Genomic DNA, 21972 nt, shown 5'->3' with positions numbered 1-21972 from the left:
AAGAGTTTCTGAGAATCTTTGCTTTGCAGTCTCAAACGTTTAGCATTTTTTTTGGGTTTCAGGTTAGCGCTTTGCTCAGTGTCTGTCAATAGTGTTTTCCTGCCTAGTCTGGTCTACGGTATGTGGATGTATAAACACATCTTATGGAGACTCACCATCTGGTACGGAGTCCTGGTTTGCACGGCACAGCTAGTCTGAGTAGGTGCCCAGCTTTGTCACAGGTGTTGAGACGACGTGAAACAAAGGCCTTCTAATTGTTCACACTTTCAAAAATATTGGTACACTATTGAACATAATTTTGCTAGCTACTCTCTCTCATTTACCCATTGCTTATGGCACTTTATGCATTGAAAAATGAGGGGCCGGCCCGGTGGCGTAGCAGTTAAGTTTGCGTGTTCTTCTTTGGCGGCCTGGGGTTCACAAGTTTGGATCCCGGGCATGGGACATGCACACTGCTCATCAAGCCATGCTGTGGCAGGCATCCCACATATAAAGCAGAGGAAGATGGGCACTGATGTTAGCTCAGGGACAATCTTCTTTTTCTTCAAAAAAATGACAACATTGCCCAAACATCTATTTTGTCATCACATTTTAATGCGATTAACCTGGTTTTCAGGCCAGGAGATGAAGGCACAGAAGATGAAATGATTTTCAAAACCCCATCCTGAAAGCTTGGGCCAGACCAGTAACGGACACCAGGAATTCAGACCCACTCACTTTTCCGGATCCCTTTTGGCGCTGAAACATAAGCAAATAATAATACAGAATTAGGGGCACTGAGGGATCTGCAAGTTATTAAGTCAGTTCTCTTTTCTGGTGAAATGTCTAATTTTATCATCATTAAAAAGAGGATTGTACAGTCTATTTAACATTTGTTTGTATAACATGAAGGTTATGATCCATCATGGACATGCTCCCTTTTCTTCCAATTCATCCATTTTCATGTTTTTTTTTTAAACTTATTTACAGAAAATTCCCTGAAGAACCCCAGCTTGAGGCCTCCTCATGGATCAGTCAAACGCGACATCATTTGTGGAGGAGTCTACGAACACCTCAACTAGTAGGAACACCTCCATCGGGGACCTGCGTCGGGAGATTCCCATCGTGCACTGGGTGATTATGAGCATCTCCCCAGTGGGCTTCGTTGAAAATGGAATTCTCCTCTGGTTCCTCTGCTTCCGGATGAGAAGAAACCCCTTCACAGTCTACATCACCCATCTGTCTATCGCGGACATCTCATTACTCTTCTGTATTTTTATTCTGTCTGTTGACTATGCTTTAGATTATGAGCTCTCTTCCGGCTATTACTACACGATTGTCACATTATCAGTGACATTTCTGTTTGGCTACAACACGGGTCTCTATCTGCTGACGGCCATTAGTGTGGAGAGGTGCCTGTCCGTCCTGTACCCCATCTGGTACCGATGTCATCGCCCCAAGCACCAGTCGGCCTTCGTCTGTGCCCTCCTGTGGGCGCTTTCTTGCTTAGTGACCACCATGGAATATGTCATGTGCATTGACAGTGAAGGCCAGAGTCACTCCCGAAGTGACTGCAGGGCGGTGATTATCTTTATAGCCATTCTGAGCTTCTTGGTCTTCACTCCGCTCATGGTGGTTTCCAGCACCATCCTCGTAGTTAAGATCCGAAAGAACACGTGGACGTCCCATTCCTCAAAGCTGTTCATGGTCATCATGGTCACCATCATCATCTTCCTCATTTTCGCCATGCCCATGAGACTGCTTTACCTGCTGTACTATGAGTATTGGTCCACGTTCGGGAACTTGCACAACATTTCTCTCCTCTTCTCCACAATCAACAGCAGTGCCAACCCTTTTATTTACTTCTTTGTGGGCAGCAGTAAGAAGAAGCGATTCAAGGAGTCCTTAAAAGTGGTTCTGACCAGGGCTTTCAAAGATGAAATGCAACCCAGGCGCCAGGAGGACAATGGTAATACTGCCACAATTGAGACTGTGGTCTGAGGACGGTGGAGCGACATGGTGGACAAAAATTGTGGGACGCAGATAGTTTGTGGTTTGTGCTTGAAAGACAACTTAAGTATCCCCTAAACATGATTCAGAAGGACACCCACCCTATATGCATGAGACACTAATCAATGACGAGGTTGTATTGTATCTTTTGGAAATGCCTGAATACGTGTCGGACCTCCGTCATTTCCGTACCTATCAAAAAAATTCTTTCTTTTCCTCCTCTGATTTTCCGGCAGCATTTTCCCATGAACTATAAAAATTACCCCGGCAGGAAGGTTTAAGGCTGTGTACAGGAAAGGGTAACAAAAGTATTTACTGGGACTTGAGCAGGCAGAGAAACGTAGCGGGAAGAACTTGGGTTTGGGAATCAGGCTGACTGTCGTTTGCTGCCCTTGTGACCTCAGGCAAATGGTTTACCCTCTTGGAGCCTCATTTCCTCACTTATAATATGGTGACAGTCCAAGTCCATCCCTCCTGGGTTTGTTGTGAAGATGAAATGGGAAGTTAAGGGATGCAAAGCGCCTGGCGCATGTCAGTGTTCAATAAACGTCGGTCTCTCTTCACTCCTTTAAGCAGAAGAAGAAATACATATTTTTGTTTTATAAAGCATACACACACACACACACACACACACAGCTCTGTCACGTACAAAGAGTATCGTATGTTTTTAAGGGTGGAATGTAAATTTACGAAGGTCTTCCTTCTACCTGCAGCATGAAAGCTTTTCATGGCACGTCACCTCTATCGAAAATATCTGCAGGTGTTATGGCGTCCACCCAGCTGTGTGTAGAGCATTATTTCAGGTTGTGAAGAGAGACCACCAGTAAGCAGGTTCCCCCGGCTTCCTTCCCTCTGTGGGAATGCTTGATGCAATGAAAGTCTCTTTTGAAATCCTTTGCTTGATAAACATTTTCATGAATGGAATTTAATTTGCAAGTTCATGAGAGTGATCGAGCTTCTGGAACCTCTTCCCCCGCCCCCATGATGTGATGGGTTATTTATAGCCACCAAGTTCTCACCTGCAGCCAGGGGAGTTTCTGGACCTCTGGGCCTCCTCTCCTCCGGAGCATTTCTTTGTGTCATTCCTGGAAGGAGGCTCAGCGGCATGGCTAGTGAGAGCGTGACCACATCTCAGAGGCAATCTGGATGTTTCTCCCCAGACAGACCATTGCAGGACTTTCTGAGCATCTTAGCGCTCTGCTGCTCACCTGCCGTGACTTGTGCCCACATCTTTGAACAGCACGCCCTGGCTTTTAGCTGGGAAACCCATCATGGCCCACAGACTACGTTACTGTGTTTAGTTTCCCTCTGCCCCTTCTGGACACCCCATAAAAATGGCAATGCTTCCTGTGGCACTATGGGGAGTAAAATGTTCTCACCCACAAATGAGCCCATTAGTGTTTATTTTAAGTGTCTCTGAAGGGTCAGAGGAGCCGTGATGAAATGGTTCTCTGTTGTCGCCTGTTTCCTCTCCATCCTCCTCCTTTCAAAAGAAACAATCGCCTGCAGCCCGGAGGGCAGCTTCGCTGGGGGAGTGAGCGAGTGTCTCCCGCCCAGCCAAGCTCGGATGCAGGCGGCTTTTTGGTGGGTGATGACATCTGATTCAGAAACAAGGCAGCTTGCTTTCAGGAGCCCAGATGGGTGTGGAGCAATGACATTTAGAACGATCTTGTTTTTGCTTGAAAACAGAGCATCATCATTGGGAAAGAACAGAATACGGAGATCAGAACGTCTCTCCTCTGTTTACCGTCAACTCCCCCGGTGCCTCGCTGGCCTCCGGGTTAGTGAAAGAGGGATCAACCTCATCTCGTCTCAAAGGGATCTTGGTCTCGAAGAGGTTCTGAAAGACTCTTAGACTCCTTCACCCAAGGAAAATATGGTGAACTAATGGGAAGGCCCCAGTTATTGCCTTTCTGCAGATAAAGTGGGGAAATCGAATGTGGTAATGAATAGAAAAATTCTCCTGACCTCGTAAAGAGTCATGCCTTGCAGCGAGGTAGGATTCAACGTGGCAGTATTGTCGGGACAAATTCTTCTCTTTATTCACCTAATCCCATCCCCCAAAGTGAAATATAAGGTTAAAACGAAAATAGGAAGATTTAAGTAAATAGGCAAATAGGCAGAGTAGACTTAATGATTGATACCCACTGGGCATTTCGACAATTTGCCTAAGTCATTGCAGGTTAGGAGGCGCCATTTCTGAGAATTCCCTGGGCATGGGGACGAGTTTGTTCCAGTATAAGGCCTGTCCTTGACGAAGGGGGAGGATTTGTAGTATTCATGCCACAAATGTTCACGGGTGGCCTTTTCTGCCAAACTCCGTGATGTGAACAAGGCCCGGATGAGCGAGTGGAAGCCCCTGTGGTCTGGAGTGGGAGAAGGAGACGTACACAGCCATCTACGGCTCCAAGCTGCACACACATCGATGTCACTAGAGTGTTCTAAACAAAGTGGTGTGGGAGCCAACAGAAAGGCGAAATCACATCTTTTGTAGTAAAAAAGGATGTTTCATGCAGGTGCCCTTTGGGTTGCCTGAAGGCAGGTAGAATTTCAAAAGACTAAGGAGGGAGGGGACTCAGGCAGAGGGCAGGCACCAGTGAAGGCAAGGACACACAGTGCAGGAGGAGCAAGTCTAGTTTCTCTCATGTCTGCAGACTGGCTGGCGAAGTGGTCCCTGGAGACTCGTGTGGTCCAGCTCGTCAACCCCCTCCTCTCTCTTGTTGCTGTTATCTTTGGCTTTCTGGCACCACACTCTTCAAGTTTCTTGGAATATGGCCCCCAGGCCTCCTCTCCGCAACCACTCTCACCATCATCCAGCCATGCCACGCGTGGCCATTCTAATTTCTTATCTCCACAAGTCCCCCACTGGCCTCCATCTCTGTATCATCTCAAGTGACCCTCAGCTCCTCTCTGCTCTGAACCTTATTGGAACTCAACCCAGTCTACTTCTGAAGACTGAAATCCCGCAGTCCAACCCTCGGACCAGGCTCTCCTGTCCTTTACATCGTTCGCTTTCTTACTCCCACTGGCCCTGGGTTTCTACGCCACTGAGACCTCTTGCCTGACCGTTGAGTTTGTAGGGTGTCAAGTCCCCTCAGCGTCTTCTCTGTCCCTGTGCAAGCAGAGCCCTAGTGTCCCTGGTCTGGTCGCCTGCTCTGTGCTGTCCTTTCTAGCTCTTTGGCCCCTGTTGCCTCCTCCCCCAACCAGGCTGCTGAGAAGCGCAGAGAACTCCCACGGTGGTCAGATCAGGGCTTCTGCACAGTCGTGGTCCTGACAGACTGGTGCCCCCTCATGGCCCAGTGAACCTCATCCTCCATCCTATGGAGAGTTCTTCCAAACTCCCTCTCTCTCCTCAAACTCCCTCCCTGGTACCTTTTCCCTCACTGTTCCTCTGTCCTCACTACCTTGCTTCTTAGACCCCTGAACAAAACTAAACCATTAGGAACAGCTCTGAGATCCCCCTGCCATCTCGGATGACCTCATCCACACCGCTGCTTTCCTGCTTTTCTCCTGCCTGAGGATTTTCCTCCTCTTCCAAATTTCCTGTCCACTGGCTTCCCAGACAATAATCTTACTCCTGTATTAGCAACCAAAGTCGCGGGGTTTTATAAAGTGAAAAACTAAGTCCTTACAGCGATCTACAAGGTTCTCCGTGATCGGGCCCCTGTCTGCCTCTCGGCCCCTCTGACTCTCCAGGCTTAGCACGGCTCCCTCCTCCAGCCACAACCTCCGCCTCACAATTCTGTGAAAATGCCAAATACACGCCTACTCCTGATGTTTCTTCTACCTGGACGGCCTCCCTCCAGGACTCTGCTCACCTCCCCTCTTCCCTCAGGCTTCTGGGCAGATGTCACTGCAATGGGAAGCTCTCTCTGTCCCCCCAACACACTCAGTCACCACCCTCCTCTCCTCCCCTCCCTGCTTGGCTCAGTTTCTCTGCAGCGCTCGTCGCCATTACCATGTTGCATATCCATCTGCTTGTTGGTCCCTTCTGGAGGATGGCTCCTGGAGGCTGGGGCCTCTCCTGTGTCACGTCTGCGGCCCCAGCACCTGGAAGAGCAGGGGCTCCTTGTTTGCTGTGGTGGTGGAACCACCACTCCCGTCTCTGGGAGATTTCTCTTCCACACGTACACAGGCTCAGATGCTCCCATCTTAATACAGTCGAAAAGTGAAAGACACAGGCCGGCCCAGTGGCTGAGTGGTTAAGTTTGAGCACTCTGCTTCAGTGGCCCAGGATTTCACCAGTTCAAATCCTGGGTGTGAACATGGCACCGTTCATCAAGCCATGCTGAGGCAGCGTCCCACATACCACAGCTAGAAGGACCCACAACTAAAAATACACAACTATGTACCAGGGGGCGTTGGGAGAAAAAGGAAAAATAAAAAATCTTAAAAAAAAAGTGAAAGACCTTCCCCACAGTACTGTTCAGCTCCGAGCCCTTCTCTCCCTCCCGTCACAGACAACATTCTGGAAAGGCTCTCCCACACTCACTGTCCATTATGATTCACCCTCCACACCTGGCTGGCTGTCTTGCGACCTTATCACCACTTTGAGATTGGCCCAGCTAGGAACCCGAGTGACTTCCACATTGCCTTGTCTGATGGGCTTTCCACCTATATCTTTTGGGGTATTTGACATGGCTGACCATACTCTTCTTGAAAATATCTCTTTTCTTGAATTCTGGTTAGTCACTTTTCGCTCTGGATTTCATTTTTAATCCCACTCTACCTATTCGGAGTCTTTTCATCTCTTCCAGCGCTCTTCCCTGCTCTTCCATTAAATGCCCGTGTTTTCCATGATGCAGTACCTGGGCCTCTGCTCTCTCCTTCTGCACACTTTCCCTGGGCATCCTGATCCATAATCGCCTACAAATTAACGACCCTCAAATCTACATTGACTGACAGAACTCTCTGCTCGGCTCCAGCCCTGTATATTCAACCACTTAAAAGGCATTTGGACCTGATGCCCCGCCAACACTTCAAATGCAGCCTGTCCAGTTCCCCACCATTCCTCCTATAGTCCTTTCTCAGTGGATGACACTATTAGTCACCTGTCACCCAAGGGATGCTGTTCCCTTGACATAGATTGCCTTTCTTTCTTTTTCATCTAGCAAACTCCGTTTATCCATCTACATCCAGCTCAGGCATCAGCCACTCAAGAACATCTTCCTGGACCCTGCGTTCCTGGAGGACCGTTTCACACCTGTTCTTTCCCAGTCTTTCAATATCTCTTTCCCACCCTCACTCTCAGCTGATGGCTTGCTTCCCTTTTCACAAGAATAGAGGCAACCAGAAGAATCTTCCACACCTTACATCATCGTGTGTACTGATCTAGCTGCATCTCTCTGCACGTGGGCTTCTCCCCTCCTCCTTCTGGGGGAGCCCGCTGTGCTCCCGGCTAAGGTGAACCCCACATCTGCACAGAGCTCCCTCCTCCTACTGCCTGCCCAAGGCCGTGGCTCCAGCAATTCTGCCCGCTTTGTCCTACATCATCAGTTTCAGTCCAGGCCAACAGAGGACAGATTTTCAGGAAGCAGGATGGGGGACGGTTGGTGAACTGCCTCACTGGCCTGAGGGGGACATCATGGCCCCTACCACACGTGCCAGTTGTTTCTCTGTAGACGACACTTCATGCACTGAGATAACAAGAGGAGAGCCCAGCAGTCTACCTGACCCCTCCCCTTCCCTGGGCCCCATGTGGACTGACTCGAACTAGTTAGTTTCCTTTATGAGGTTCTGTAAAGAACATCTGTCAGATGCATTATGGGATTCCTACAATTTCACCACTAGTGAAATAATTCCTTTAGGTTAAATTTTGACTTTTCACTTAACCCCTTGTTCAATTACCAACCACCTCTGGGGATAGTTTACCGAGGGATAACATACCAAGTTGTACATAACCCGTCCTGTGCTTTTCCTCACAGAGAGGAGCATTCCAAGACTGGACACCCAGGCACGAAGGCTGCTGAATCAAGGGACGGGGAGCGGGTGGCTGGGGTGTGGAAAGGAGGAGGCAGGGCCACAAAGTACTAGATCACTTGGTGCCACACACAAGAAGCTTCCTTTCTTTTTCTTCCACGTTTGACTCCCTAACATTGCAAGGTTGTATGGGGGATAAAAATCCCCCAAACAAGAAAACATTAATTACCAAATAGATCACTTATAAAACTGGTCCCACCACGTCTCCCTCCCTGCTTAGCACTAAGTTCTCTTTTCCTGTCTCACCAACATTTCTGTGGGTCACTCTTGCAACGTTTGAAAGTCAGTGCAAACACAATGCAAACTGACAGCAAATTTCAACTGGCAACCTTGCAAAACATTCTGGGTTCCGTGAAGTTGGTAAGAGAGGTGTTGAACTACTGAAATAACACTCCAAACTATTGACAAAAGAGCACTGGGCAGAGTTAGGCCAGTTAGCGGTTGAATCAGAGGAAAATCAACAAGGATGGCGATGAGACGAGAGCTTCCAAGAAAAGGAGTTTTCATGTCAAATGTGTGAGGAACGCTCTTGAGAAAACTGATGAAGTCTACAGGCATTTTCCCCAAAATTATCCATTTTTTGATATCCAAAAAATTAATGGTGAAATAAAGGACATCATGTCATGGTATTGTACAATTTTGACAAAAAAATTATGCCAAAAATTAACTCATTTCTGTGACTTAAAACAACAAGGTATTGTCACTTCTCAAGGTTCTGTGGGATGATTGAGCTCAGCTGGGGGTTTCTCATTTGGGGTCTTTTGCAATCACAGTCAGATGTTGGCTGACACCACAATGATCTGAAGGCTGGACTGGGCGGGGCACCAAGATGGCGGACTCACGTGGTTGATTGACCAGCAACTGTGGGCTCAGCTGGAGAGGTGTCCAGAGCGCCTCCTCACGGCCTCTTGATGTGGCTAGAGTTTCTTACAACATGGCAGCTGTGCCCTGAGAGGAACCCTCCTGACAATGAGCTTTTCTGAGAGGCCCAAAACCAACTCTTGATTTCCTATTGTTTAAAAGAGTTAGCATGCTGTCAAAATTGCAATAAGTTTTGATAAAGGCAAAATAAAAGAATTTTTTCATAATTTTAATTTCACCTTTCAAAATAATATACTAAGCTTTTTTTTTCAAGATTTACTATGAAATTTTGGTCCTCATTTTAAGATTCCCTTTTAATGAACTTTTACTAAAACTAGTCATCCTTGGACGAGTTTTTCTTACACTAATTATTATTTTTAAATGTGTACATAGTGTTAACACAAAGGATTAAGCTGCCAAAGCAGATTCAACGTGAATCATAGATCTTACCCAACAGAAAACCAATGATTCAAGTAATATAGGCAAGTACAGGCACCAATGGAACATTCTTTTCTGGAGGAGCCCAAAACTGAGATGCAGTTCCCAAAATGCCCCCTTCTCCTCAATGAGAACATATTTTAGTTTCAGATCAACCGACGAATTTTGAGCAACGTCGACAGGGTCTCGATGTAGACATTGCCCTTGAAGGAAGGTATTTAGTTTTGGGGCCCTTACATTTTATATTCTGTTAGTTACACAGATCAAAATTGTGTACATGACTATTCCTGCTTCTCCAATCTTCTGTGCCCCATAAGTCTAAAAATTCCAAATTTAGTTACATTACCAATCTTGACAGATCAGGTATATCCCGCTGAAAATAGGACTAGTTCCCTGAGTGGAACATTTTTACAAGGCAGTCTGATTGACGTTAGCATCTTTGCAAGGAGTTCTGGTTGAGGTCATTCACTCCCCAGGGTGCTCCCTGTAGAGAAGGAGTGAGTTACAGGCAAACACTCCCTTTCGAAAACCTCCGCCCATGCCTGACTGTACGTGCTTGAGGCAGAGACCTCATCTTTCCAGAAGGAGAGCAGTGGGAAGGATACTGCACTTAGGACTAAAAGCCTGACTCTCTACTTACTAGCTGTGCAAGAGTCAAGTGTTAATCTCTCTGACCCTTATTTGTCTACGTAAATGATGACTTAGTTGGAGTTCCCCCCAAAGCAGATCTTGAGGCAAGGATTTGGTGCAAGTAATTTATATAGGAGGAGGGAGGAATTCAGGTAGGAAAGGGAAGATGCCAAAATAGGACGAACATAGGGGCCCAGGGCAGTGGGGATCCTCTGAGAGACTCATGTAACCCGCCTCTGAACTGCCCTCCTGGAGGAACGAAGGCGGCACTGAGCCACCACCTCCTGGCTCATAGGTGAAGGTCACTCTTAGAGTGACGCCCTCCAGCTCTTCTGGGTGTGCCCTGTGCTCAGGTGCAGCACAGCCCATGGTGAGCACACCTTGAGGCAGAGTGGGTCAGGGAGCTGTGGGCAGGTGCAGGGCGTGCCTGCAGGTGACCTCAAGGTGGCCTCGGGGCTGACTGACAGCATCCACTCTCTGGGAATAAAAATAACCTGCCTCCCAAAGTAGCTGTGCCAAGTAAGTGAGATGAAGGATGTGAAACTCTGTAAACTAGGAGACACCAATCAAAAGTTAGCTATTCCTTGAGGCCATCATGCTAAGCGAAATAAGCCAGGCACAAAAGGACAAATACTGTATGATTCTGCTTACATGACGTTCCTAGAGTGGTCAAGTTCATAGAGACAGAAAGTGGAAGGGTGGTTGCCAAGGGCTGAAGGGAGGGGGAAATTGGGAGCTAGTGTTTCGCAGGTACAGAGTTTCAGTTTGGGAAGATGAAAAATTTCTGGCGGTAGATGGTGGTGAGGGGTGCACAGCAATGTGAATGTGCTTAATGCCACTGAACCGTACACTTAAAAATGGTTAAAGTGGGGGGGGGGCTGGCCCCGTGGCCGAGTGGTTAAGTTCGCGCGCTCTGCTGCAGGCGGCCCAGTGTTTTGTTGGTTCGAATCCTGGGCGCGGACATGGCACTGCTCATCAGACCACGCTGAGGCAGCGTCCCACATGCCACAACTAGAAGGACCCACAACAAAGAATATACAACTATGTACCGGGGGGGCTTTGGGGAGAAAAAGGAAAAAAATAAAATCTTAAAAAAAAAAATGGTTAAAGTGGTAAATTTTATGTTATATATATATTTAACCGCAATAAAAACAATTAGTTCTGGGGCTGGCCCTGTGGTCGAGTGGTTAAGTCCACACGCTCCACTTTGGCGGCCCAGGGTTTCACTGGTTTGGATCCTGGGCACAGACCTAGCACCGCTCATCAGGCTATGCTGAGGCCGCATCCCACATAGCGGAACTAGAAGGACCTACAACTAGAATGTACAACTATGTACTGGGGGACTTTGGGGAGAAGAAGAAGAAAAAAAAAGATTGGCAACAGATGTTAGCTCAGGGCCAATCTTAAGGAAAAAAACATTAGTTCTTAGTCTTTCAAGACCCTAGCCATGCTTCTCAGCATGCTTGACAGCATCTGGCCCAGTGATGGGCACCAAGCCAACAGTGTTGATGACAAAGAATGAAGACAAACTTCCTCTGTCGCTCCGGGGGATGTGGAGCTGACACTCTCTCCAGGGAGAGCCCAAAGACAGGAGGGCAATGAAATAACACATCCCAGAATCTGTATTTTCGAATGAGTGTAATCTCCTCGGAAGCTGCCCCACACAGTCTCAATGAAGCCACTGCAGGGGGCCAGAAGGTAACCATTTTCAGCTTTTCGGGCCATCTAGTCTGTATTGCAATGACTCGACTCTGCTGTTTCTGTGTGAAAGCAGCTGTAGAAATATGTAAATGAACGAGCACGGGTGTGTTCCAATAAAGCTTTATTTACAGACACTAAAAATTAAATCTCATGTAATTTTCACGTTGTAAAAATTGTCCATTGTTTTTCCTCAAACGTTAAAAAATGTGAAAAGTTATTCTTAGCTTGTAGCTGCACAAAAACAAGCAGGGGCTAGCTTTGGTGGCAGCTACTTTGCCACCCCTGGCCTAGAGTATTTTGGGAATCCTTCTTCTGGAATTGCCTTCCATGTGGCCACAACACATCCACTTACAGTCCTGACCTCTGCAGTGACAAATCTTCATTGTTTCCTAGGGATTTGACTTTGCAAAAGGAGCAGCAGACGTCCTAACTCAAATCTGATGGAGGAGACTTGTGGAAAGCTGAGGAATTCTGTTTTTGGCAAATCCTAAGGTGACACTAGAAAAAGAGAGAGAGATTTTCTGTGGTAGCTAACTTGTCTATAAATATAATTCCAGTTCTATGCTCTCGGGGACCGTTTTATTCAATCATACCAAACTATATTCTGTGCATTCAGAGGGAATTATTGGAGTTGCTCAGAGACCGGGAATGAAATGTTCATGCATAAGAATTCTTGTTGGGGGGCTGGCCCCGTGACTGAGTGGTTAAGTTCAAGCGCTCCGCTGCAGGCGGCCCAGTGTTTCGTTGGTTTGAATCCTGGGTGTGGACAGGGCACTGCTCAACAGGCCGCGCTGAGGCAGCGTCCCACATGCCACAACTAGAAGGACCCACAACGAAGAATATACAATTATGTGCTGGGGGGCTTTGGGGAGAAAAAGGAAAAAATAAAATCTTAAAAAAAAAATAAGAGAGAATACATAAAAAAAAAAGAATTCTTCTTGGGTTTTTAGAAGGATAAAGATCTCACATATGGCTTTTGGGTACAGCACAAATAAACTCTAATTGCTAACACATTAAAAACCAGAACATTCCTAATATTGGATCGATTAGCACTTGCAAGCTTTGTACCATCACCATCCTAAATAACGAACATAACCCTTGTTCCGAGTTGTGGGATAAATATTTCAGGATGCTGTTAACGCAAATGTCATTATCACACTGACATACTGATGTATGCTTTTGAGCAAAGCGTACCCTTCAGAATGGTTTACTCTTAGGCAAACGTCGAAAGCCAAAAACGTTCCTTAAAACACATAAAACAAAATAACGGCACAACGAAACATCGTTAAAAATCCTTCGGCCTCATCAGCTTTGGTTGAGTACGCTTGAATGTTTATGGGAAATCAAAGTGAGCTGGAGTGCTTCCTACTTTTGTTCTTCCAAGGAGCGGGGAAATAGATGAGGCCCGAGGGGCAGAGGGGCCATTTCCCTTCCTGCAAACCACTAACCTAGCGAGTGTGTGACAGCACTGATTGTATTTTTGGAGGGCTCAGCACCCAAAATCTTGCCTTTTATCTCTGCAGACCAAGAACAAGGGCAGTTCCCCGTTGAGTTTCAAGTTTGAAGCATCTTCTGTTAGACACATGAAGTAGGAAAAGTGACGTTAGCTTTACATGGGTAGAGCTTGGCCGTCAGCCTGGTGGCCCGGCTCCGTCCTCCACGTCCAGCCACTTTCTCTGGGCCTGTCCTCGAGAAAGGGGAGAACAACTGGGCAGCACCCTCTCTACAATGACCCTTGAAGGACTGTCACTCTTAGACAGTTCCTACTTGCTTTGACTTTTCTTTACAGACCTTATTCCCAACTTTCAATCATTTGCTTTGTTCTTCTTAAAGTTGGGTGAACTGAAATGAGAGAAGACAATGCCACTGACAGCAAAGCATTGCTGAGAGCTACAGACACAATAGAGAATCTTGGGTCCTCGTGCATCCCCTCCCCACACAGACTGTAGCACCGTGGAGAAAGGAATGAAATTACAACACTGGGGAAGTGGCCTGGGAGACGCGATGAGCCTGCGTCCTCTCTCTCGAGTTACAAGAGATGATGACCCGGAGTGATGGGAGATACTCATCAAAACTGGTCGGAGTTCAGCAAAGGAACCCTCGGGGAAGACGAGGTAGGACACTGATGTCTTGGGAGTTGCACAGTGTTTGTTGGATGACTGAGAGCTGTACAGATTTCTCAGGAGGGGTCCCCAGAGGGGTGCCAGCTCCCGGCTCAGTTCACAGCCTGGGATAAGAACAGTGCTTGACTCCGAACGAGACTCCCCACTCTAAGCTGGAGGAGATCCTGGACTCACGCTGGTCCACAAAGAGACCAGACTGAGAGGCAGCTTGGAGGATGTTTTCTAGTCATTTGACAGAATAATTTCATGTCTATTGAATCTAATGATTGAAATATTAGACTTGTATTTTATAGGACTTTGTTTTCTGCTTCACTTTTCAAGTGATTTATTTTTATTACATTTTGCAGAAGAAATGGTCTGCTATGGATTATAAAAACAAAAGGAAAACGTCCCTTGTTATAGATGGTTGCCAAGCACTGCTCTAGGCTCTGTGAACTTAGATAGTCTCTATGTCTCCTTTCTCTTTCTGGGGAGTTGTAGAGGTACGTTGGTGTGTTGTGTTGGGTTGTGTTGTGCTATGCTAGGTCTAAAGAAAAGCAGTGCTCAATGACCTAAAGAACAGAAAGATCTTGGATTATTTATCAAGGAGGCTGGGTTGCTGCATGAGGCAGAGTGTAGCCAGGTTGCTGTTGTCGACCCTGCCCTTCCCACCACCCCCTGGACCCCACCCAGAGCCTGAGCTGTTGTGACCTGCTGCCTCTGCGTGCCACCACAATGGCATTCAAATCATTTTGTGTCTTTGCAAAGTCCTGGGTGAGAGTGCAGTTGGAAATGCCAAGTTCACACACTGCACGCATGTCCTGGCTCCCGTGGGAGGGGAAAAGGGAGCAGTTGCGCCCATCCTGTCCCTTGTGAGACCTGGGTCCCTACATTCCGCAAATGTTACACGTAATGGGACACTAAAATGACAAGTGCCCGTTATGGTCCATGGCTTTGGCTGCCCACATTCCACATACAGCCCTTTCCCCGTTCGTAAGTGTTCCACACCCTCCACGCCTGTCTCCGCCTCCCTCTCCAGCTCCAAGCCTTTCCAGTTATCACATCCAGCTTGAGTCCGGGATGTCTGGGTGACACCCTTTTCTCTTCCTTTTTCTTGCCCTGGAATCCTTCCTCTGGGTTTAACGAGAAGCAACGAAATAGAAAACCCTAAGAAGAAGGTAATCCCAGAGTAGCAAATATTCACCAACTGGGTAATTCACTTCTGAAAAATTAAGATATTTTTCATTCAATTTACATTCTGCCAAACATCTATCTTTACCTCTAAGATGGTGCATTCTACGGTACAGTTTTTGCATGATCTACATGTGAACAAGTCAATCATAATAAAAAATTGTCTATGACAGGCTGTCTGCATTTTTTTTTTCAATTCTGTGATTTTTCACAAGAAAATAAGAGGACAAACTTCCCAATTGTTTCTAGAACCTTGGGCAGCTTTAAGGTCAGGTGTGTGTGGCACTCCATGTGTTTTAAACAGAAGGGAAAGAGTTGCTTTTGTGCAGTGAATTTTCCACATCTCCTATAGAAGTGTTCTTTTCTGGAATGTACATGAGTTCAGAAGCGACTGGCTTTAGTGGTGAGACTTTATTTGCATAAATAATGGTACCGACCTCGTAAGAAGAACAGAGTAATACTACTAACTCAAATAGCTACTGACTATCTGCCAGGCATTTTTTTTAGGGTTTTGTGTGTATACCACATTTAATACTTACAACCTTATAAGCCCATGCTATTATCTCTATTTTACAGACCAGGGTCCTTAAACTAGACATAAATATACCCCTAACTAATGGTAGAACCAGAATCCAAACTGTGACATCTAATTCCGGGGTTTCTACTGTTCATCTAACTCAAAAATGAGATTCTCTCCCATATTGACCAAAGATCCTCTTTCACTGTTCATCCTGAAAAGGAAGGTGAGAAATTAACATGTCATGTGGATGACGTGAGAAATCACTGGGGAAAGATTAAGACGTTCCTTCAAGCTGAATCTCTTTTCACATCATTAATTTCTTAACATCTTTCATGGAGATAAGTAGTGCAGAGTTTGGCTATTAAGAAAACTAAATCTTGGTGTTCTGGCTCCTTGATTGCTCCCCGGTCTTCCTCCTCCAGCCCGGCTGCTGTGACTTGGCATGTTATGGTTCAACTCCATGGAAGAAATGGACCTGGAGTGGCTCCAGTGTTCTCATTTCAGGTTTTACTGGAAGGTTCTGCAGGAAGCTGCGCTACCACTGCCTACAAACAAGACAAGAGGAACCCAAGTGCCGGAGAACTCAGCTCTGGGGCCTGGATCCTGTTTCTAAGGGAGTATCTGGAAATTCCTGCTTTGCGCCTGGGTCGTTATCACCTTGTGGTTGTTCCTCCTGAAAACGGATCCTGCAGACCTGTGCCTTAAGGGAAGCCACCGATATAAATGTTCCAGAGCAGAACCTGGCAAGTTGGAGGGTACAGGATCGAAGACAGATGGGGCTGGAAACATGAAGGGCAGTTCTAAAGCATCTTGAGAAGAATAGGAAAGAAATTCAACGAGGAGACATAAGGCGAAAGGACACAACAAAATATTCTAGCAATGAAATAGGAAGAATGAAGTTGGTTTGAGCGAGATAAGAATTAACAGTACACAAAATTATGAATAAAAAGTGGATTCCGTAATAATTAGCAGGAATCTGTATCTTCTTTCATCAAAGAACTTAAATGTTTTAAAATAGATCTCAATAGCTGTTGAACGAATGAACAAAGCAAGCTTTCTGATACAAAACGAATAACCTCGGGGCAGGCTGTTGGTGTAGTGGTTAGGTTCGAGTGCTCCGCTTCAGCGGCCCAGGGTCTCTGGTTCAGAGCCTGGGTACAGACTTATGCACTGCTCATCAGGCCATGCTGTGGCAGCATCCCACATACAAAAATAGAGAAAGATGGGCACAGATGTTAGCTCAAGGCTAATCTTCCTCAGGAAAAAGATGAAGATTAGCAATGGATATTAGCTCAGGGGCCAATCTTCCTCACCAAAAAACAAAAGAAAAACAAAACAAAACAAAAAGCAAATAACCCCTTTCTCCTTCTGTGTGCCACACCCAGATTCTGCTTTTTGAAAATTCTTCCAAGGCAGCCATGATGTGCACGTTTAGTCTACTTATGCCTGCAACAACCACTATCCTACATTTTGTCTTTGTCACTCTCTTGCAATTACCATTTTGCCACACGTATAGGCTACATAATGTATCATTTATTTTTGTGTTTTTGTACAATAATTGTATCATATTCAATGAGGTATATCTACCAATTTTTTTTCACGCAACATTCTGTTGCACGATTCTCTTATGCTGTTGTGTGTAGCATAGTCATTTATTTTGACTGCTGAAATAAATTCCTCTTGTAAATATACGACCCTCTATTTGTTCTCTTTTTTTTTTTTTTTTTTGCAGGAAAAGATTTGCCCTGAGCTAGTATCTGTTGCCGATCTTCCTCTTTTTTTTCTTTCCTTCCCAAAGCCCCAGTGCATAGTTGTACATTCTAGTGGTAGGTCCTTCTAGTTCTTCTGTGTGAGCCACTGCCACAGTATGGCAACTGACAGACCGGTGGGGTGGTTCCAGAATGGGGAAACAAACCCAGACTGCTGAAGGGGTGAGAGCGCCAAACTTTAACCACTAGGCCATCAGGACTTGCTCTATTTATTCTCTTGTCTGTGGACTGTTTCTAGTTTTCGTTTTTTTCAAACTGGAAACATTGCTGTTTAGAAGCTTTTCTACACGTCTCCTTATACATTTATGCAAAAATTTCTCTTGGGGATATACCCAGGTATGCTTTCCATACCTAGAAGTAGGATTGTCTGGTCAGATTTACAAAACAATAGCAAGTGTTTTCTGGAGTGGGGCAGAGCAGATGGAGTGAACCAATTCGTACTCCTCCTATGATACACGAGACCAGATGACCCACTCAGTTGGTCCAGAGGATGAAGCTGATCCTTGCTACACTTCTCAATGTTCACCAGTCTAGAGGATGTAAAATGGTATATCGTTGTAGACTTAATTTGCATTTACCAGATTACTAAAGCTGCTGCACATCTTTTTATGGTTATTGGCTGTTTATGGTTACTGGAATAGTCTCTTCTCCTCCCAAATTCACGTTCACTCAGAATCTCAGAATGTGACCTTCTTTGGAAATAGGGTCTTTGTAGAAGTAATTAGTTAAGTTATGATGAGGTCATACTGGATTAGGGGAAAACCTGACTCATGTAAGTAGTGTCCTTATTAGAGGGCCATGTGAAGACAGAGACATCCAGAGGGAAGATGGCCGTGTGAGAACCGAAGCAAAAGTTGGAGATATGTCTAGAAGCCAAGGAACACCAAAGATGGCCAGCAAACATCAGAAGCTGGAAGAGACAATCAAGGATTCTTCTTTAGAACCTTCAGAGGGAGCACGGCCCTGCTGGCACCATGAATTTTTTCTACTGGTCAAATATGTAAAAATCTCTCTGGCAAGTCTTAATTTGCCTTAATTACTTAAATTGCCATACTCACTATAGCCTTAAGTCTTGATATCTGGTAGGGAAATGCCCTCACCCTCTTCATTTTATTTGGGCGTGGCGCAGCAAATGCGGCCAGTGTTCTGCCCACACCCCTTTGGATTTCTTTATATTCTCCATTTCACTACCAGCTTTACCTGAGAACACTTCCTAATAAATCACTTTCACATGTACCCCTGTATATCTCTGTCTCAGGGTCTTCTGGGGAACTAAGTATTTTAAAACTTTGATATCCCACATGCATTTTAGAATGTCTTTTCAGGTTACTGGAAAATCCTGTTGAAATTTTGTTTGGAACTGTATAAAAGATCAGTTTTTGGGGAGAATTTTGTCCTTATGATAGTAAATATTTTTCACACATGAATATAAAATATTTTCCATTTATGGGTCTTCTTTAATAACTTCCAACAAGGTTTTTGTAGTTTTCTGGGTAACGGTCTCGCATATATTTTATTAGATTTACTTCTTGGCCTCTTTCTTGGCCTTTATAGCTTTTGTTGCTATTGTAAATAGTGGGAGTTATGTTTTGCTTTGTTTTAATTTTGCTTCCTAACTGTTGCTTGTGTGTAGAAATGCAATAGATTTTTACTCTTGGTCCTATTGTTTGGTACGCCTCATAATTTTGGCTTGAATTCTGGACATTGTGCATGAGAAATGTGTGTCAGTCTATTGAAGATTACAGACTCCTTAGAAGAATATTTTTAAATGCAGATAATAAAATGCACGGGATTACAAAGAAGCCAATTATACTGAATTGCAATGCAAAGGATTTGGGGGTCCATTGGCCCCAGGTTAGGAATGGTGTAGAAATTCTGGATGATATTCTCTCTCCCCGGAGAGTTTGCATAAGTGCAAATTGCAAAATTGGAGCGGCAGCTAGAGTGGAGTTTGATCGTCTTCATCCCACCATGAACTGAGCTGATTTGAGACTGAACTGCAGTTCTGGAAGGTTCTGTCTATCTCTGGTTAGTGCTCCCCTGCAGGGTGCCCTGCCCTCCAGGAGTCCCAAGTAGGGCCTTATTTTAGTTAGATAGTTTCCAACAAAAAGAAAATGCAGCACCCAGCGTTTTAGGGAGTAAGATACTTGGCAAAAGCAAATACTTCTCCGCAGATAATAGCATCCAACAGATTGTGGATATCAAGACATTTAATCACAAGGTTCTGACATTTCAGAACTCAGAGTTTGGAGCTGTGTTGGATTTCAGAGATAGGCAGAGCTTAATAAGCCAAATAAATTATTCTTTCATTTTCTGCTGAAAACGCTGTAAATAGCATTTGACAAGTTCTGTCTGTCATCTTTTTAGGAGGAACATTAACGATTCCTCTAGCATAATAATTTTGTGAAGGAGAGAGTATTTCTCAATATATTTATTAATTACCAAATAACAAGGCAAACGAAAGACCAGAGACCAGTTGCCTCTGTCCTTTCTTTCAGTGAGCCAACAAATTGTTTAAGATATTTTTAATGTAGAGTTCTGACCTTTTAGTTAATTCACATTGGATTTTGGCAACAGAAAGGGTTATATAACAGTGCAGCTTCCTTCCACCAAATAGAGATTTGAGTTTTTAAAAAATCCAGCTATTTAAATTTAGAAATATTGAATGTTTGGTTAAGAAGGAATTTTTTTAAGACTATTTTTTTAGAGTAGTTTTAAGTTCACAACAAAACCGAGGGGAAGGTACAGAGATTGCCCATAAGCCACCTGCCCCCGACACGTGCACAGCCTGCCAGTTACCCACATCCCCACCAGAGGGTACACTGGTTACAAATGGTGAACGTTGATTAACACAGCATCATCACCCGATGTCCATAGTTTACATTACAGCTCAGTCTTGGTGTTGTCCATTCTATGGGTTTGGACAAATGTATAAGGAAGTGCATCCATCATTATAGAATCATTCAGAATATTTCACTGCTCTAAAATTTATCTGTGCCCCACCTATTCATTCTTCCCTGCCTCCCAACCCCTGGCCACCACTGATCTCTTTACTGTCTCCATAGTGTTGTCTTTTCCAGAATGTCACATAGTTGGAATCATACAGTAGGTGGCTTTTTCAGATTGGCTTCTTTCACTTAGTGATATGCATTTGAGGTTCCTCCATGCCTTTTCATGGCTTGACAGCTCATTTCTTTCTAGTGCTGAGCTATATTCCATTGTCGGGATCTACCACAGTTTATTTATCCACTCACCTACTGAAGGACATCTTGTTTGCTTCCAAGTTTTGGCAATTATGCATAAAGCTGCTATAAACATCCTAACAACCTAAAACATGTGTAGGTTTTTGAGTGGATGTAAGTTTTCAACTCCTTTGGTTAAATACCAAGGAGCACAATTGCTGGATCATATGGTAAGAGTATGTTTAGTTCTGTAAGAAACTGCCAAGCTGTCTTCCACAGTGGCTGCACCATTTTGCATTCCCACCAGCAATGAACGGGAGTTCTCATTTGGTGTTGTCAGTGTTCTAGATTTTGGCCATTCTAATAGGTGTGTAGCAGCATCTTATTGTTTTAATTTACACTGCCCTGACGACATATGATGTTGAGCACCTTTTCATGTGCTTCATACGCTTATTTGCCATCTGTTTCTTTTCTTTTTTTTTTAAGATTGGCACCTGGGCTAACATCTGTTGCCAATCTTCTTTTTTTTCTCTTCTTTTTCCCCAAAGCCCCCAGTACAAAGTTGTATATTCTAGTTGTAGGTCCTTCCAGCTCTGCTATGTGGCACACTGCCTCAGCATGGCCTGATGAACAGTGTCATGTCCATGCCCAGGATCCGAACCAGTGAAACCCTGGGCTGCCGAAGCAGAGCAGGGAAACGTAACCACTTGGCCATGGCACTGGCCCCATCTGTATATTTTCTTTGGTGACGTGCTTGTAAGGACTTTGGCCCATTTTTTAACCAGGTTATTTGCTTTCTCGCTGTTGTATATTTTGGATAACAGTCCCTTTACCAGGTGTGTCTTGTGCAAACAGTTTCTCCCAGTCTGTGGCTTGTCTTCTCCTTCTCTTGACATTGTCTTTCACAGAGCCGAAGTCTTTAGTTTTTTGTTTTTTTTTGTTTTTTTTTAAAGATTTTATTTTTTCCTTTTTCTCTCCAAAGCCCCCCCGGTACATAGTTGTATATTCTTTGTTGTGGGTCCTTCTGGTTGTGACATGTGGGATGCCGCCTCAGCGTGGTTTGATGAGCAGTGCCATGTCCGTGCCCAGGATTCGAACCAACGAAACACTGGGCCGCCTGCAGCGGAGCGTGTGAACTTAATCACTCGGCCACGGGGCCAGCCTCCGAAGTCTTTAGTTTTAATGAAGTCCAGTTTATCAACTATTTCTTTCAAAGATTATGCAAGAAGAACTTTTTCCTTTTTGCCTTTTTTTGGAAAACTTTTCTTGTTAAAAAAGCAAGAACAATAACCATAGTATAACACTCCCCATATCACACGACTTCAATTGCTTGAGGTCAGCTAGAAGGAAAGGACAGTCCTCCATGGTATGTGGACTCTACCTTATCTATTCAAATAGGTTCAAACATTTACTCAGCATCTTCCACATGCCATGCACGACACTAAGCATAAATCATGTGGTCCTGGCTCAGAGATTCTGTATTTTGTCTCATGCTGGAGTGTAAGCAGTACAGGGTTGCTCCAAAGGCTAAATGTACCAAGTCAGGGATCAAAAACAAAGCAAAACAGAACACTTTTTAAATGAAACATTCATTTCCATGAACTTATCTA

At 45.0% G+C, this 21972-nt stretch overlaps 1 protein-coding gene across 1 annotated transcript; it reads left to right on the top strand.

Moving 5' to 3' along the window:
- The first annotated feature begins 1005 nt into the window (after positions 1-1005).
- Positions 1006-1980, top strand: MAS1 (MAS1 proto-oncogene, G protein-coupled receptor). The gene has a single exon (XM_046669784.1). The coding sequence runs from the start codon at positions 1006-1008 to the stop codon at positions 1978-1980; it is 975 nt and encodes a 324-aa protein (XP_046525740.1).
- The last annotated feature ends 19992 nt before the right edge of the window (positions 1981-21972 follow it).

Source organism: Equus quagga, chromosome 8 (assembly GCF_021613505.1).
Source record: "Equus quagga isolate Etosha38 chromosome 8, UCLA_HA_Equagga_1.0, whole genome shotgun sequence".
Classification (NCBI taxonomy): domain Eukaryota; kingdom Metazoa; phylum Chordata; class Mammalia; order Perissodactyla; family Equidae; genus Equus; species Equus quagga.
This window is presented reverse-complemented; position numbering and strand designations above follow the sequence as displayed.